This window comes from Xenopus tropicalis, chromosome 8 (genome assembly GCF_000004195.4).
Source record: "Xenopus tropicalis strain Nigerian chromosome 8, UCB_Xtro_10.0, whole genome shotgun sequence".
NCBI lineage: Eukaryota > Metazoa > Chordata > Amphibia > Anura > Pipidae > Xenopus > Xenopus tropicalis.
This window is the reverse complement of record NC_030684.2, coordinates 3,046,328-3,062,713: the sequence shown is the minus strand read 5'-3', so window position 1 is coordinate 3,062,713 and position 16,386 is coordinate 3,046,328. Positions and strand designations below refer to the sequence as shown.

Below are 16,386 nucleotides of genomic sequence, written 5' to 3'. Positions count from 1 at the left end.
CTGCCCTGCTTTATGGCTGAGATTCTAGCTATCTGTATAACAGAGCATTCTGTCACAGTGGCACAGATCCTATCTGATCCCCCCATTGTAAGCAGCAGTCCTGCCCTGCTTTATGGCTGAGATTCTAGCTATCTGTATAACAGAGCATTCTGTCACAGTGGCACAGATCCTATCTGATCCCCCATTGTAAGCAGCAGTCCTGCCCTGCTTTATGGCTGAGATTCTAGCTATCTGTATAACAGAGCATTCTGTCACAGTGGCACAGATCCTATCTGATCCCCCCATTGTAAGCAGCAGTCCTGTCCTGCTTTATGGCTGAGATTCTAGCTATCTGTATAACAGAGCATTCTGTCACAGTGGCACAGATCCTATCCCCCCATTGTAAGCAGCAGTCCTGCCCTGCTTTATGGCTGAGATTCTAGCTATCTGTATAACAGAGCATTCTGTCACAGTGGCACAGATCCTATCTGATCCCCCCCATTGTAAGCAGCAGTCCTGCCCTGCTTTATGGCTGAGATTCTAGCTATCTGTATAACAGAGCATTCTGTCACAGTGGCACAGATCCTATCTGATCCCCCCATTGTAAGCAGCAGTCCTGCCCTGCTTTATGGCTGAGATTCTAGCTATCTGTATAACAGAGCATTCTGTCACAGTGGCACAGATCCTATCTGATCCCCCATTGTAAGCAGCAGTCCTGCCCTGCTTTATGGCTGAGATTCTAGCTATCTGTATAACAGAGCATTCTGTCACAGTGGCACAGATCCTATCTGACCCCCCCATTGTAAGCAGCAGTCCTGCCCTGCTTTATGGCTGAGATTCTAGCTATCTGTATAACAGAGCATTCTGTCACAGTGGCACAGATCCTATCCCCCCCCATTGTAAGCAGCAGTCCTGCCCTGCTTTATGGCTGAGATTCTAGCTATCTGTATAACAGAGCATTCTGTCACAGTGGCACAGATCCTATCTGATCCCCCCATTGTAAGCAGCAGTCCTGCCCTGCTTTATGGCTGAGATTCTAGCTATCTGTATAACAGAGCATTCTGTCACAGTGGCACAGATCCTATCTGATCCCCCCATTGTAAGCAGCAGTCCTGCCCCCCCATGATTCCTGTATCTGACAGATATAAAGGTTTATCTCCCACGCTCTGACCTTTCCTGGCATATATATAAATATTCCGCTCTCCCATCACATTCAGGCAGGAACAGCCAGGGTACCAATCTGCACTAATGGCTTCCCTGTGCCCCTACATGCCGAGGGCACTGCCACCCTATAATATCTCCCCTCTTTCCGTTGCTCCCCCCAGGCTGCCTATGGAGGTACGTACGTGCCAGTATGTCCCTATCGGGGTACATGCCTCCACTCTGTGACCCCAAGGATGGGCACCTCCTGATGGACGGGGGCTACATAAACAACCTGCCAGGTAACACCCCAGGGCTTGGGTATGGGGCATTGCTGGGCATAGGGCACTGTATGGGACTTTATCATGGGTGGCACCATTTGGGTATGTTTTACCATATTGGCCCCACCCCAGTATTGTCCTGAGCCCCCCGAGACTTGAGTGACCCCCCAATATGTTTTTCCTCCCTGGCACACAGCTGACGTCGCTCGGTCGTTAGGCGCCAAAGTGGTTCTGGCTATCGACGTGGGCAGCAGAGATGAAACGGACCTTACCAACTATGGCGACGCCCTCTCCGGCTGGTGGCTGCTGTGGAAGCGCTGGAACCCGCTGGCCGATCGAGTCAAGGTGAGCGTTGGCACAGATGTGGGCACAAATACCACCCATTGGCCAGTAGCGTAACTCTGAACCCCCCCAACAGGTCCTGAACATGGCGGAGATCCAGACCCGACTCGCCTACGTGTGCTGCGTACGCCAACTGGAGATGGTCAAGAACGACGACTACTGCGAGTACATCCGCCCCCCCATCGACCGCTACGGCACCCTGGAATTCGGCAAGTTCGACGAGATCTGTGTAAGTGGCGGGGTCGTTATGGGGTGTAACCCCCTCCCCATGGGCTGGTGTCGCCCCCTGGGGGCCGTTCAGCTGTTCTCCCAGAGGGTGCAGGGAGTTGTAGTTCAACAACAGTTCACTCAATCTCTCATAATTATTAATTACCCCCCATAAACCCCAGTGTGGAACTGAGCCCCCCCAGTGAGTTCCATGTGACCCCCCCCCCACCACTACTGAATCCTTTTCTTCCTTCTCTCCTCCACTGAGGTCGGACGATCATTATCATGTGACTTCTGACACCACACGTGCCTTTAATGAACCCCATTACTCCTCCCCTTTAAACTGACAAATGGGAGACAGACAAGCCAATTCTGCGGGCAATTGATTGTTTAATTACCCCCCCCCCCCAATGGCTGTGGATAGTGGGGGGCTTCTGGGGAGGGGTTTGGGGCTAATTAGGGATCCACTGATTCAAGAATAGACCCATTGGTTATGACTGAGGAGCTTGTTGCCCCTGGAAATACCCCTTGATTCTGCTCGTAAGTCATAACAGACAGTGCACGGCCCCCGGCGGCAAGGTCGCTGCTAATTGGCTAATTGGTACAAATGAGCCCCCGTGACACATTGTACAGTATCGGCCCTTCAGGGGTTAATAAAGAGTCAGTACGGCAGCCGAGGGTGTCACCATGGAAACCGCCCCTTTTCCTTGTCTGTAATGGGGGGGTACACATTGCACCCCCAGCTTAGAGATGCAGGATAATCCATTAATTTCCTGATTCTCCCCCCCCCCCCGCAGGATGTGGGGTACCAGCACGGCAAGACCGTCTTCAACGTGTGGGGGCGCAGTGGGGTCATCGACAAGATGCTGAGGGACCGACAGGAGACCTGCAAAACCAAAACCTCCGATGTGAGTTTGGGGGGGGGGGGGGCGGGGCATTTCTGGGGGAGGGGTTAGTGAGTCGGGACTAAAGCTGTGGCCCATTACATGGTATTGGATATTTATCATAATTCAATTTGCTCATCACTCGGGGGGCCCCTCCGTAGCAACAGTGTTGGTTCTTCTGCCCCATCTCTGATCTCTCGCTGCTCCCCCCCCCCCACAGATAAACACCTGCCCCAACGCCTCTTTCACCGACCTGGCCGAGATCGTGTCCCGCATCGAACCCGTGAAGACAGCGGTCGTGGACGGTGAGTGCAGATGGTTGGCCGGACTGAGGTTTACACCTGGGGGGGTTCAAGACCCCATAAACTCTGACAGTAGGGCGTGTTGTTTATCTCCTCTTTATATTGAACTTAAATTAAACAACAGGTGCTTGGTCGAAATATCCCACTTGAATCAATCAGTTTGTGGCGCTGTTCCATTGCAGCCTTATGGCTGTCGGATCAAGTGGTGAGAAGTGGTACTGCAGCTAATCTTTTATTGAATGGGGATGCACTGGGGGCAAATGGCAGGGGGTGGGTGCTTTGGGTTCAAGACCCCATAAACTCTGATAGTAGGGGGTGTTGCTTATCTCCTCTTTATATTGAACTAAAAATTAAATAACAGGTGCTTGATTAAAGCGGGATATTTCGACCAATCAGTTTGTGGCGCTGTTCCATTGCAACCCTATGGCTGTTGGGTCAAGTGGTAAGAAGTGGAACTGCAGCTTTTATTGAATGGGGATGCAATGGGAGCGAATGGCAGGTAATGAGGGGCAACACCTAATTACAGGGTGATTGTAAGCAGGGGATGGGGTACAGTAGGCAGGGGAGCCCCCCAACATAACCGCGCTCTCTGCTCGTTTCCCCAGATGAGTCCGACTATCAGACAGAATATGAAGACGAAGAGATCCCCGACTCCCAGAAGGAGGATTATCTCAACTTCCTGAGCGCCCAGAACAATGGCGATGTCTCCGACAGTGTAAGTCATGGGGCCCTGCCCAGCCTCGTCCATGTGGGGGCCCCCTGCCCACCCTCGTCCATGTGGGGGGCCCCCTGCCCACCCTCGTCCATGTGGGGGGCCCCCTGCCCAGCCTCGTCCATGTGGGGGCCCCCTGCCCAGCCTCGTCCATGTGGGGGCCCCCTGCCCAGCCTCGTCCATGTGGGGGCCCCCTGCCCAGCCTCGTCCATGTGGGGGCCCCACTATGAGAAAGAAAATAGCATCTTGAGGTTCTTTCAACCTCCGTTTCAGGGAAACCGAACCTCATGTGGTACCAGATACCTGAGCTGAACCTTGGCCTTATTTCATTTTGTAGGATGAAGAAGGGGAAATGGGGGTGAGACAACGTCCTGCAGCAAAATGGCGGCAGGGAATGGACCGATCCCAGGAGTACAGCTGAACCCGCCCCTGCCTAGGAGAGCGAGAGACGGCTCTCCACCTGTCCCCCCGCATCAGAACCTCCTATATCAACGGTTCTTCTGCTTTGTGTGGTTCTAGATATAGATCTTCCGGACTGTAGCGGTTTGTGGCCCGGCCACGTACAGACGCAATAAAGCCTGTGGCTCGCGAGGGCGCGTCACGCCAGAGTATTTGTTCCGTTCGGAGGGAGCCAAAAATCTATTCAAGCCTTAAAGCATAATGTGCATTTCTTTGCTTAGAGTAAGAGATAACTTATATACAGGAGATGCTTGGTCCACTGGGCCATACCATTATTATAGAGTAGCATCGACCACTGGGCCATACCATTATTATGAAGAAGCATCCAGCACTGGGCCATACCATTATTATAGAGTAGCATCGACCACTGGGCCATACCATTATTATGAAGAAGCATCCAGCACTGGGCCATACCATTATTATAGAGTAGCATCGACCACTGGGCCATATCATTATTATAAAGAAGCATCCAGCACTGGGCCGTACCATTATTATAGAGTAGCATCAACCACTGGGCCATATCATTATTAGAAAGAAGCATCCAGCACTGGGCCGTACCATTATTATAGAGTAGCATCAACCACTGGGCCATATCATTATTAGAAAGAAGCATCTAGCACTGGGCCGTACCATTATTATAGAGTAGCATCGACCACTGGGCCATATCATTATTAGAAAGTGGCATCCAGCACTGGATCATACCATTATTATAGAGTAGCATCTACCACTGGGCCATATCATTATTAGAAAGTGGCATCCAGCACTGGATCATACCATTTATTATTGAGTGGCATCTATCTGTGGGTCATATTATTGCCATTAGTCATGCCATTATTATCGAGTACATCTTTCTTCGGTTCCTACCATTATTACAGAGTGTTGTCCAGCACTGGACCATACCATTAATATAGAGCAGTGTTTGTAACTGGGTCATACCATTAATACAGAGTAGCATCCAGCACTGAGTCATATGATTAGTATAGAGTAGCACCCAGAACTGGGTCATACCATTATTATAAAGTGACAACCATCACTGGATCATGCTATTAATATAGAGTAACATTCATCACTGGATCATGTAATTAATATAGAATAGCATCCAGAACTGGATCATACCATTAATATAGAGTAACATTCATCAATGGATCATGTAATTAATATAGAATAGCATCCAGAACTGGATCATACCATTAATATAGAGTAACATTCATCAATGGATCATACCATTGCTATAGAGTAGCATCCATCAATGGATCATACCATTAATATAGAGTAACATTCATCAATGGATCATACCATTAATATAGAGTAGCATCCAGCACTGGGCCATACCATTAATGTAGAGTAGCAACCAGCAGTGGGTGATACCATTATTATAGTGTTACATCCAGCACTGGGCCATACCATTATTATAGAGTTACATCCAGCACTGGGCCATACCATTATTATAGAGTTACATCCAGCACTGGGCCATACCATTATTATAGAGTTACATCCAGCACTGGGCCATACCATTATTATAGAGTTACATCCAGCACTGGGCCATACCATTATTATAGAGTTACATCCAGCACTGGGCCATACCATTATTATAGAGTTACATCCAGCACTGGGCCATACCATTATTATAGAGTTACATCCAGCACTGGGCCATACCATTAATCCAGACTAGCATCAGGTTATTACCTGTGCAGCGTGACACTGCTTATGGGATTATACTGGAATTAGTCACTGTGGCCCCGCTGATACCTGCTTTTACCCCATAGCCGGGGGGGGGGCTATATCTGGCTCTGGCCCTACCAATAAAGGGGGCATTAGGGTTATTATACGGTTAATGCTGTGGGTTTGTTACATTCTACATTACAGCATGGCACTGTAGCACGGGGGGCCCCAGTCACTTTATCCTTCCCCAGGGCCCCTAACTCCCAGTAAGCTGCTCCCCTCCCCCGCTGGATCCCCAAAGTAACGTTAAATACGTTTTTGCTTTAACATTTTTATTATAAAATTATGATTTTTTTGTTTGTTTGTTTTGTGACTTGAATGTCCCTGGTCTGGGCCGGACTCCCAGCAGCCTGGCATTGGGGGGGGGTCTGTGGGGCGTGGCTACTCCCTGGTGGGACTTAATACTAAGGTTGAACCTGTATCTCCTCACTTGTTAGTATGAAGCTGGAGGGCCCCAGGCTGACAATCATCCCCTTCCCATGAGCCTCTGTGCCATAATCGGCCAACTCCACCCAATCAGCACCAAGCTTTGGCTCAGTGACTCCTCCCATTGCTGCTGGGGCTTCTGCTGCACCGGGTTTCACTGGAACATTGAGTTTCTTGCTGCTGCCACTGCTGCCTGGCCCTGATGCCCCCACTACCTGCCCCCGACCTTATTGCCAGTGGGGCATCTTGCCTTGGGGTGCATTTAGGAAACAGTGGCGACTGCTCATGTACTAACAGGTTTTCTACAATAAAAGGCGTTTGACACCAAGTTCTGTGTGTGATTTGTTGTTCTCCTTGCTCCTCGGGGGCGGGGCTCTGCTTCAGCCGGCCCCCAGGGAGTAACGGTCAGGTCATGGCTGCAGTAACTGGACGGGCTACAGAACGTGCAGCTATTATGAGGCCCTGTCACACAGAGCTTACAGTCTACATGGCAATCTCAAGCCCCCACAACATGCTACCGGAAGAAACCAACCCCAGGCTTCAGGGGGGGGGGGGCATTCTGCTTACTTAAAGGGATTTGATTATACAAATATAAAAAGCAATGACCCCCTTTCTGTAGCTCTTTATTTTATAGATGGATTTCTGCCTGAGTTCATTAACATGCATTACCACTGGGTCGTACCATTATTATAGAGTAGCATCTACCACTGGGCCATACCATTATTATAGAGTAGCATCTACCACTGGGCCATACCATTATTATAGAGTAGCATTCAGCACTGGGCCATACCATTATTATAAAGTAGCATCTACCACTGGGCCATACCATTATTATAGAGTAGCATCTACCACTGGGCCATACCATTATTATAAAGTAGCATCTACCAATGGGCCATACCATTATTATAGAGTAGCATCTACCACTGGGCCATACCATTATTATAGAGTAGCATCTACCACTGGGCCATACCATTATTATAGAGTAGCATTCAGCACTGGGCCATACCATTATTATAGAGTAGCATCAATCACTGGGCCATACCATTATTATAGAGTAGCATCTATCACTGGGCCATACCATTATTATAGAGTAGCATCTACCACTGGATCATACCATTATTATAGAGTAGCATCCAGCACTGGGCCATTCCATTATTATACAGTAGTATCTACCACTGGATCATACCATTATTATAGAGTAGCATCCAGCACTGGGTCATTCCATTATTATAGAGTAGTATCTACCACTGGATAATACCATTATTATAAAGTAGCATCTAGCACTGGGTCATACCATTATTATAGAGTTGCATCCAGAACTGGGCCATACCATTATTATAGAGTAGTATCCAGCACTGGGCACTACCATTATTATAGAGTAGTATCTATCACTGGGTCATACCATTATTATAGAGTAGCATCCAGCACTGGGCCATACCATTATTATACAGTAGTATCTACCACTGGATCATACCCTTATTATAGAGTAGTATCCAGCACTGGGCAATACCATTATTATAGAGTAGTATCTATCACTGGGTCATACCATTATTATAGAGTAGCATCCAGCACTGGGCCATACCATTATTATAGAGTAGTATCTACCACTGGATCATACCATTATTATAAAGTAGCATCTAGCACTGGATCATACCATTATTATAGAGTGGCATCCAGAACTGGGTCATACCATTATTATAGAGTGGCATCCAGAACTGGGTCATACCATTATTATAGAGTGGCATCCAGAACTGGGTCATACCATTATAATAGATGTTCCCATCTCTCTTCATTTGCTCAATGCTGTCTAGATCCCCAGTATGTGGGGGTAGATGAGGGGTAGAATGTCCTGGGGTGGGGGTACAATCTCTGCTTGCGGCTATAGGAAGAGCTCCTGTCCAGGCCAAACCATGAGTTTTAACAATTGCAGGTTAAATAGTTTGCTGGGGGTCTCAGTCTCACAGTCACTGCACTGCTGGTTCTGACTCCCGGAACAATGTAGCCGAGCCCTATTCTATTCCTGTTCTGTTAATGAGCCCCATAACTGTCACATGCTCCGCTGCACCAGTAACGCTCCCAGTACCCCAAGGGCAATTACTGTACTGGAACAGAAACCCATTTTCCATGAGTATTTTCTGCTTTTCAGCCAAGGTTAATTTGCCCTTTAATCCTCATTTCTCTGTCTCGCAGGAATTAGCTCAAAGGTGCAGCTCAGTGTCACAGACCCTCTGCGTATTATTATCTCTGTAATTAATTGCATTTGTCCTCGTTAGGAGCTAATTGCAATCTATTCAATTCAAAGAGAGGTCCCTGTCTGACCATGGGAAAGAGAGCAGCCCAGGAGCAGGAAGTACAGAGAATCAGAGCTCTGTACCTGGGTAAGTACTGGGGGGAGATTGGATTCACTTACCCAGGGGGAGGTTCCTGTCTGACCATGGGAAAGAGAGCAGCCCAGGAGCAGGAAGTACAGAGAATCAGAGCTCTGTACCTGGGTAAGTACTGGGGGGAGATTGGATTCACTTACCCAGGGGGAGGTTCCTGTCTGACCATGGGAAAGAGAGCAGCCCAGGAGCAGGAAGTACAGAGAATCAGAGCTCTGTACCTGGGTAAGTACTGGGGGGAGATTGGATTCACTTACCCAGGGGGGGTTCCTGCCTGACCATGGGAAAGAGAGCAGCCCAGGAGCAGGAAGTACAGAGAATCAGAGCTCTGTACCTGGGTAAGTACTGGGGGGAGATTGGATTCACTTACCCAGGGGGAGGTTCCTGCCTGACCATGGGAAAGAGAGCAGCCCAGGAGCAGGAAGTACAGAGAATCAGAGCTCTGTACCTGGGTAAGTACTGGGGGAGATTGGATTCACTTACCCAGGGGGGGTTCCTGCCTGACCATGGGAAAGAGAGCAGCCCAGGAGCAGGAAGTACAGAGAATCAGAGCCCAGCGGCCCCTCTCCTCCCACAGTGCGGGTCAAACAAACTCCTCTCTGCCCAAAGCCTCAGGCCGACCTAAACTCCCAGCTCCCCGTCTGCCCTTATTTAGTGCAGAGATATAAATGTACTAATTAATGCATATTTGTGCCTCGCTGTACTGTGGGAACCAGACGCCAATCTGTTCATAGCAAGTCCCTCCCTCTGTTCCACTTTAACCCACTCAGTGCCTTTCTTGTATAGAGGCCAGTTAGGGGGGGATTTGGGGTGAGTGCTTATTTGTGCCCTGGGTACCCCTGGAACTATAGCGGGGTGACTGTTACCCCAATGTTTCTATATATCTGTAACCTTGTTATGGGCTAAGGGGGCCCAGCCTGAAGGCCAGTTAGGGGGGGATTTGGGGTGAGTGCTTATTTGTGCCCTGGGTACCCCTGGAACTATAGCGGGGTGACTGTTACCCCAATGTTTCTATATATCTGTAACCTTGTTATGGGCTAAGGGGGCCCAGCCTGAAGGTCAGTTAGGGGGGGATTTGGGGTGAGTGCTTATTTGTGCCCTGGGTACCCCTGGAACTATAGCGGGGTGACTGTTACCCCAATGTTTCTATATATCTGTAACCTTGTTATGGGCTAAGGGGGCCCAGCCTGAAGGCCAGTTAGGGGGGGATTTGGGGTGAGTGCTTATTTGTGCCCTGGGTACCCCTGGAACTATAGCGGGGTGACTGTTACCCCAATGTTTCTATATATCTGTAACCTTGTTATGGGCTAAGGGGGCCCAGCCTGAAGGCCAGTTAGGGGGGGATTGCTTTTCCCTGGGGGGGCAGATAACGCTTTAATGTAATTCAGGAGGGGTGACCTGATTGGCCAATGAATAAATCCTTATCATTGCTCAGAACAAGGCAATAAATCACGGTTCCGGGCGCCGCTGTGGGTTCCGTTATCTCCTTTGGCTCGAGTCGTTCCGTTCCATGGAGTCACCGCTTGTGCCGGCGATGCTAATGGGCCCCGGGTTTATTATTCGGAGCCACAGATGGAATTGTGAATAAACAGCGGCCCCATTGCTTATTCATGAGCCTTGAGATGTGGCCCCCGGCGTGGCCTGTATAATGCGGGTTGGTGCCACGGAATATAAATATCATGGGAGAGAAACGGGTCGGTATCTCGGGGGGGACTGGTACCATCACTGCCGGTGCTACCCATGGCCATTACCCATGATTCTTTAGCTGGCACAAGTACCATATTGGCTCTGCCCCCGGGCACCAAGCTGCACTGAGCTCTGTGAGCTTCACCCATGCGGTTGGTCTGTGCTACAAACAACAGGGGCCGGGAGTAACTGAACGGGAGAACGAAACAACATAAATGTTAATTAAAACATTCCTGGCATCGATGGCACCGGCCCACGGCGCAGGCGGGTACAACTGGGCAAAGATACCGCAGCGATGTGCCAAGATGGGAGGCGAGGAACAAATGTAATTTTATACTTGGCACCGGGGAGAAGCGGCGGCTCCAGCGCTCACATAATGGCAGGATATTGTAATGGGCCCCCAGAGGGGTCATACTGCCCCCCCCGGCATTCCCAGTACCCAGAGGCACAAACAGCCCCCCCCCCCAGACCAATAAATAGTGACTGTCTGTGGCACCTTACAGCCCCCCCCGGCATTCCCAGTACCCAGAGGCACAAACAGCCCCCCCAGCCCAATAAATAGTGACTGTCTGTGGCACCTTACAGCCCCCCCCGGCATTCCCAGTACCCAGAGGCACAAACAGCCCCCCCAGCCCAATAAATAGTGACTGTCTGTGGCCACCTTACAGCCCCCCCTGGCATTCCCAGTACCCAGAGGCACAAACAGCCCCCCCAGCCCAATAAATAGTGACTGTCTGTGGCACCTTACAGCCCCCCCTGGCATTCCCAGTACCCAGAGGCACAAACAGCCCCCCCCCAGCCCAATAAATAGTGACTGTCTGTGGCACCTTAACAGCCCCCCCGGCATTCCCAGTACCCAGAGGCACAACAGCCCCCCCAGCCCCAATAAATAGTGACTGTCTGTGGCACCTTACAGCCCCCTGGCATTCCCAGTACCCAGAGGCACAAACAGCCCCCCCCCAGCCCAATAAATAGTGACTGTCTGTGGCACCTTACAGCCCCCCCGGCATTCCCAGTACCCAGAGGCACAAACAGCCCCCCCCAGCCCAATAAATAGTGACTGTCTGTTGGCACCTTACAGCCCCCCCGGCATTCCAGTACCCAGAGGCACAAACAGCCCCCCCCCAGCCCAATAAATAGTTGACTGTTCTGTGGCACCTTACAGCCCCCCCTGGCATTCCCAGTACCCAGAGGCACAAACAGCCCCCCCCCCAGCCCAATAAATAGTGACTGTCTGTGGCACCTTACAGCCCCCCCGGCATTCCAGTACCCAGAGGCACAAACAGCCCCCCCCCAGCCCAATAAATAGTGACTGTCTGTGGCACCTTACAGCCCCCCTGGCATTCCCAGTACCCAGAGGCACAAACAGCCCCCCCCAGCCCCAATAATAGTGACTGTCTGTGGCACCTTACAGCCCCCGGCATTCCCAGTACCCAGAGGCACAAACAGCCCCCCCCAGCCCAATAAATAGTGACTGTCTGGGCACCTTACAGCCCCCCTGGCATTCCAGTACCCAGAGGCACAAAACAGCCCCCCCCAGCCCAATAAATAGTGACTGTCTGTGGCACCTTACAGCCCCCCGGCATTCCCAGTACCCAGAGGCACAAACAGCCCCCCCAGCCCAATAAATAGTGACTGTCTGTGGCACCTTACAGCCCCCCTGGCATTCCCAGTACCCAGAGGCACAAACAGCCCCCCCCCAGCCCAATAAATAGTGACTGTCTGTGGCACCTTACAGCCCCCCGGCATTCCCAGTACCCAGAGGCACAAACAGCCCCCCCAGCCCAATAAATAGTGACTGTCTGTGGCACCTTACAGCCCCCCGGCATTCCCAGTACCCAGAGGCACAAACAGCCCCCCCAGCCCAATAAATAGTGACTGTCTGTGGCACCTTACAGCCCCCCCGGCATTCCCAGTACCCAGAGGCACAAACAGCCCCCCCAGCCAATAAATAGTGACTGTCTGTGGCACCTTACAGCCCCCCTGGCATTCCCAGTACCCAGAGGCACAAACAGCCCCCCCCAGCCCAATAAATAGTGACTGTCTGTGGCACCTTACAGCCCCCCCTGGCATTTCCAGTACCCAGAGGCACAAACAGCCCCCAGCCCAATAAATAGTGACTGTCTGTGAGCACCTTACAGCCCCCCTGGCATTCCAGACCCAGGCACAAACAGCCCCCCCAGCCAATAAATAGTGACTGTCTGTGGCACCTTACAGCCCCCCTGCATTCCAGTACCCAGAGGCACAAACAGCCCCCCCAGCCAATAAATAGTGACTGTCTGTGGCACCTTACAGCCCCCCTGGATTCCCAGTACCCAGAGGCACAAACAGCCCCCCCCCCCAGCCCAATAAATAGTGACTGTCTGTGGCACCTTACAGCCCCCCTGGCATTCCCAGTACCCAGAGGCACAAACAGCCCCCCCAGCCCAATAAATAGTGACTGTCTGTGGCACCTTACAGCCCCCCTGGCATTCCCAGTGGTCACTATTTATTGGGCTGGGGGGCTGTAAGGGGCAAGATGGGGACAGTAGGACAAGATGGAGACAGTAGGGCAAGATGGAGACAGTAGGGCAAGATGGAGACAGTAGGGCAAGATGGAGACAGTAGGACAAGATGGAGACAGTAGGACAAGAGGGAGACAGTAGGGCAAGATGGGGACAGTAGGGCAAGATGGGGACAGTAGGACAAGATGGGGACAGTAGGACAAGATGGAGACAGTAGGACAAGATGGAGACAGTAGGGCAAGATGGGGACAGTAGGGCAAGATGGAGACAGTAGGGCAAGATGGAGACAGTAGGGCAAGATGGAGACAGTAGGGCAAGATGGAGACAGTAGGGCAAGATGGAGACAGTAGGACAAGATGGAGACAGTAGGGCAAGATGGGGACAGTAGGGCAAAATGGGGACAGTAGGGCAAGATGGGGACAGTAGGGCAAGATGGAGACAGTAGGGCAAGATGGAGACAGTAGGACAAGAGGGAGACAGTAGGGCAAGATGGAGACAGTAGGACAAGAGGGAGACAGTAGGGCAAAATGGGGACAGTAGGGCAAGATGGAGACAGTAGGACAAGATGAAGACAGTAGGACAAGATGGAGACAGTAGGACAAGAGGGAGACAGTAGGGCAAGATGGGGACAGTAGGGCAAAATGGGGACAGTAGGGCAAGATGGAGACAGTAGGACAAGATGGAGACAGTAGGGCAAGATGGGGACAGTAGGGCAAGAGGGAGACAGTAGGGCAAATGGGGACAGTAGGGCAAGATGGAGACAGTAGGACAAGATGGAGACAGTAGGACAAGATGGAGACAGTAGGACAAGAGGGAGACAGTAGGACAAGATGGGGACAGTAGGGCAAAATGGGGACAGTAGAGCAAGATGGAGACAGTAGGACAAGATGGAGACAGTAGGGCAAGATGGGGACAGTAGGGCAAGATGGAGACAGTAGGGCAAGATGGAGACAGTAGGGGCAAGATGGAGACAGTAGGACAAGATGGAGACAGTAGGACAAGAGGGAGACAGTAGGGCAAGATGGAGACAGTAGGGCAAGATGGGGACAGTAGAACAAGATGGAGACAGTAGGACAAGATGGGAGACAGTAGGAACAAGATGGAGACAGTAGGACAAGATGGAGACAGTAGGGCAAGATGGGGACAGTAGAACAAGATGGAGACAGTAGGACAAGATGGAGACAGTAGGACAAGAGGGAGACAGTAGGGCAAGATGAGACAGTAGGGGCAAGATGGGGACAGTAGAACAAGATGGAGACAGTAGGACAAGATGGAGACAGTAGGACAAGATGGAGACAGTAGGGCAAGATGGGGACAGTAGAACAAAGATGGAGACAGTAGGACAGATGGAGACAGTAGGACAAGATGGAGACAGTAGGACAAGATGGAGACAGTAGGACAGATGGAGACAGTAGGCAAGATGGGGACAGTAGAACAAGATGGAGACAGTAGGACAAGATGGAGACAGTAGGACAAGATGGAGACAGTAGGACAAGATGGAGACAGTAGGACAAGATGGGGACAGTAGGACAAGATGGAGACAGTAGGCAAGATGGGGACCAGTAGGCAAGATGGAGACAGTAGGGCAAGATGGAGACAGTAGGGCAAGATGGAGACAGTAGGGCAAGATGGGGACAGTAGGACAAGATGGGGACAGTAGGGCAAGATGGGGACAGTGGGGCAAGATGGAGACAGTAGGGCAAGATGGAGACAGTAGGGCAAGATGGGGACAGTAGGACAAGATGGGGACAGTAGGGCAAGATGGAGACAGTAGGGCAAGATGGGGACAGTAGGACAAGATGGGGACAGTAGGGCAAGATGGGGACAGTAGGGCAAGATGGAGACAGTAGGGCAGGAGGGACCCACACAAGACATATGGGGAGGCCAAAAGCCCAGAAGAGCCCCAGTAGGTGCCAGGATAGATTCTCAGTGCAGGCCACCAATTGCTGATGCTGTACAGTCGCCCCCGGGGGCCTCACTCGGTGCTGCCAGTAAATCAGTTACACAAACAAGGTGGGAATGAGAATAATTCTGGCACCAACCGGAGAGATATTAGACGTGTGAGAGACAGAACTCGTGTGGTAAACAGACTCCAACCGTATGTGATCCAACTGGCACCGAGTCACCCTGCCAACCTGAGCCGCTAATTACCCTGGGCATGTCGGTGCCACATCTGCTCTCCTGGCACAGAGTGTACTGGTCCGCTTCACTGGTACCCTATGTATGTATTATAAGGGATACTGTACCCCCTACTGTAATTGATAAGGATATTAGCAGTCACTGAGGGGTTCTGTGCCCCCCATATAAAGGCACAAGGCTGCAGGCTGAGTTATACAGGGAACTCTGACTATCACTCATGTATTATAAGGGATAATGTACCCCCTACTGTAAATGATAAGGATATTAGCAGTCACTGAGGGGTTCTGTGCCCCCCATATAAAGGCACAAGGCTACAGGCTGAGTTATACAGGGAGCTCTGAGTATCACTCATGTATTATAAGGGGTAATGTACCCCCTACTGTAAATGATAAGGATATTAGCAGTCACTGAGGGGTTCTGTGCCCCCCATATAAAGGCACAAGGCTGCAGGCTGAGTTATACAGGGAACTCTGAGTATCACTCATGTATTATAAGGGATAATGTACCCCCTACTGTAAATGATAAGGATATTAGCAGTCACTGAGGGGTTCTGTGCCCCCCATATAAAGCACAAGGCTGCAGGCTGAGTTATACAGGGAACTCTGAGTATCACTCATGTATTATAAGGGATAATGTACCCCCTACTGTAAATGATAAGGATATTAGCAGTCACTGAGGGGTTCTGTGCCCCCCATATAAAGGCACAAGGCTGCAGGCTGAGTTATACAGGGAACTCTGAGTATCACTCATGTATTATAAGGGATAATGTACCCCCTACTGTAAATGATAAGGATATTAGCAGTCACTGAGGGGTTCTGTGCCCCCCATATAAAGGCACAAGGCTGCAGGCTGAGTTATACAGGGAACTCTGAGTATCACTCATGTATTATAAGGGATAATGTACCCCCTACTGTAAATGATAAGGATATTAGCAGTCACTGAGTTGATCTGTGCCCATATAAAGATACAAAACTGCAACAGTCCAGAACCAAAGGGTAATTGCCCATAAGCCTGATGGGAGAGATGTGTGAGCCTAATTGGCTGTGACATGTGATGCTTGCGGTGCTGGAGGGCCCCCCGTATGTGCCCAATGGGGGTGCATTATACACAGGAGAAGCCCATCTGACCTTTCCAGACTGACAATCATCCCGATGGCTAATGACACTAACAGACAGTTTTTGCACCTGACTTGCCCTCCCTGGGGGTTAGAGCTGATTGGCTG

At 50.7% G+C, this 16,386-nt stretch overlaps 1 protein-coding gene across 1 annotated transcript in view; it reads left to right on the top strand.

Annotated features, from left to right (window-relative positions):
- The window catches only part of pnpla6 (patatin like phospholipase domain containing 6), a gene marked incomplete in the record, with an annotated part of 56,090 nt that extends 51,635 nt beyond the window's left edge, over window positions 1-4,455 (top strand). The window contains 7 exon segments of the mRNA NM_001097275.1: window positions 1,305-1,421; window positions 1,597-1,745; window positions 1,819-1,971; window positions 2,747-2,857; window positions 3,054-3,138; window positions 3,741-3,850; window positions 4,185-4,455. Of these exon segments, the coding sequence (NP_001090744.2) occupies window positions 1,305-1,421; window positions 1,597-1,745; window positions 1,819-1,971; window positions 2,747-2,857; window positions 3,054-3,138; window positions 3,741-3,850; window positions 4,185-4,268 (809 nt within the window).
- Window positions 4,456-16,386: the final 11,931 nt, after the last annotated feature.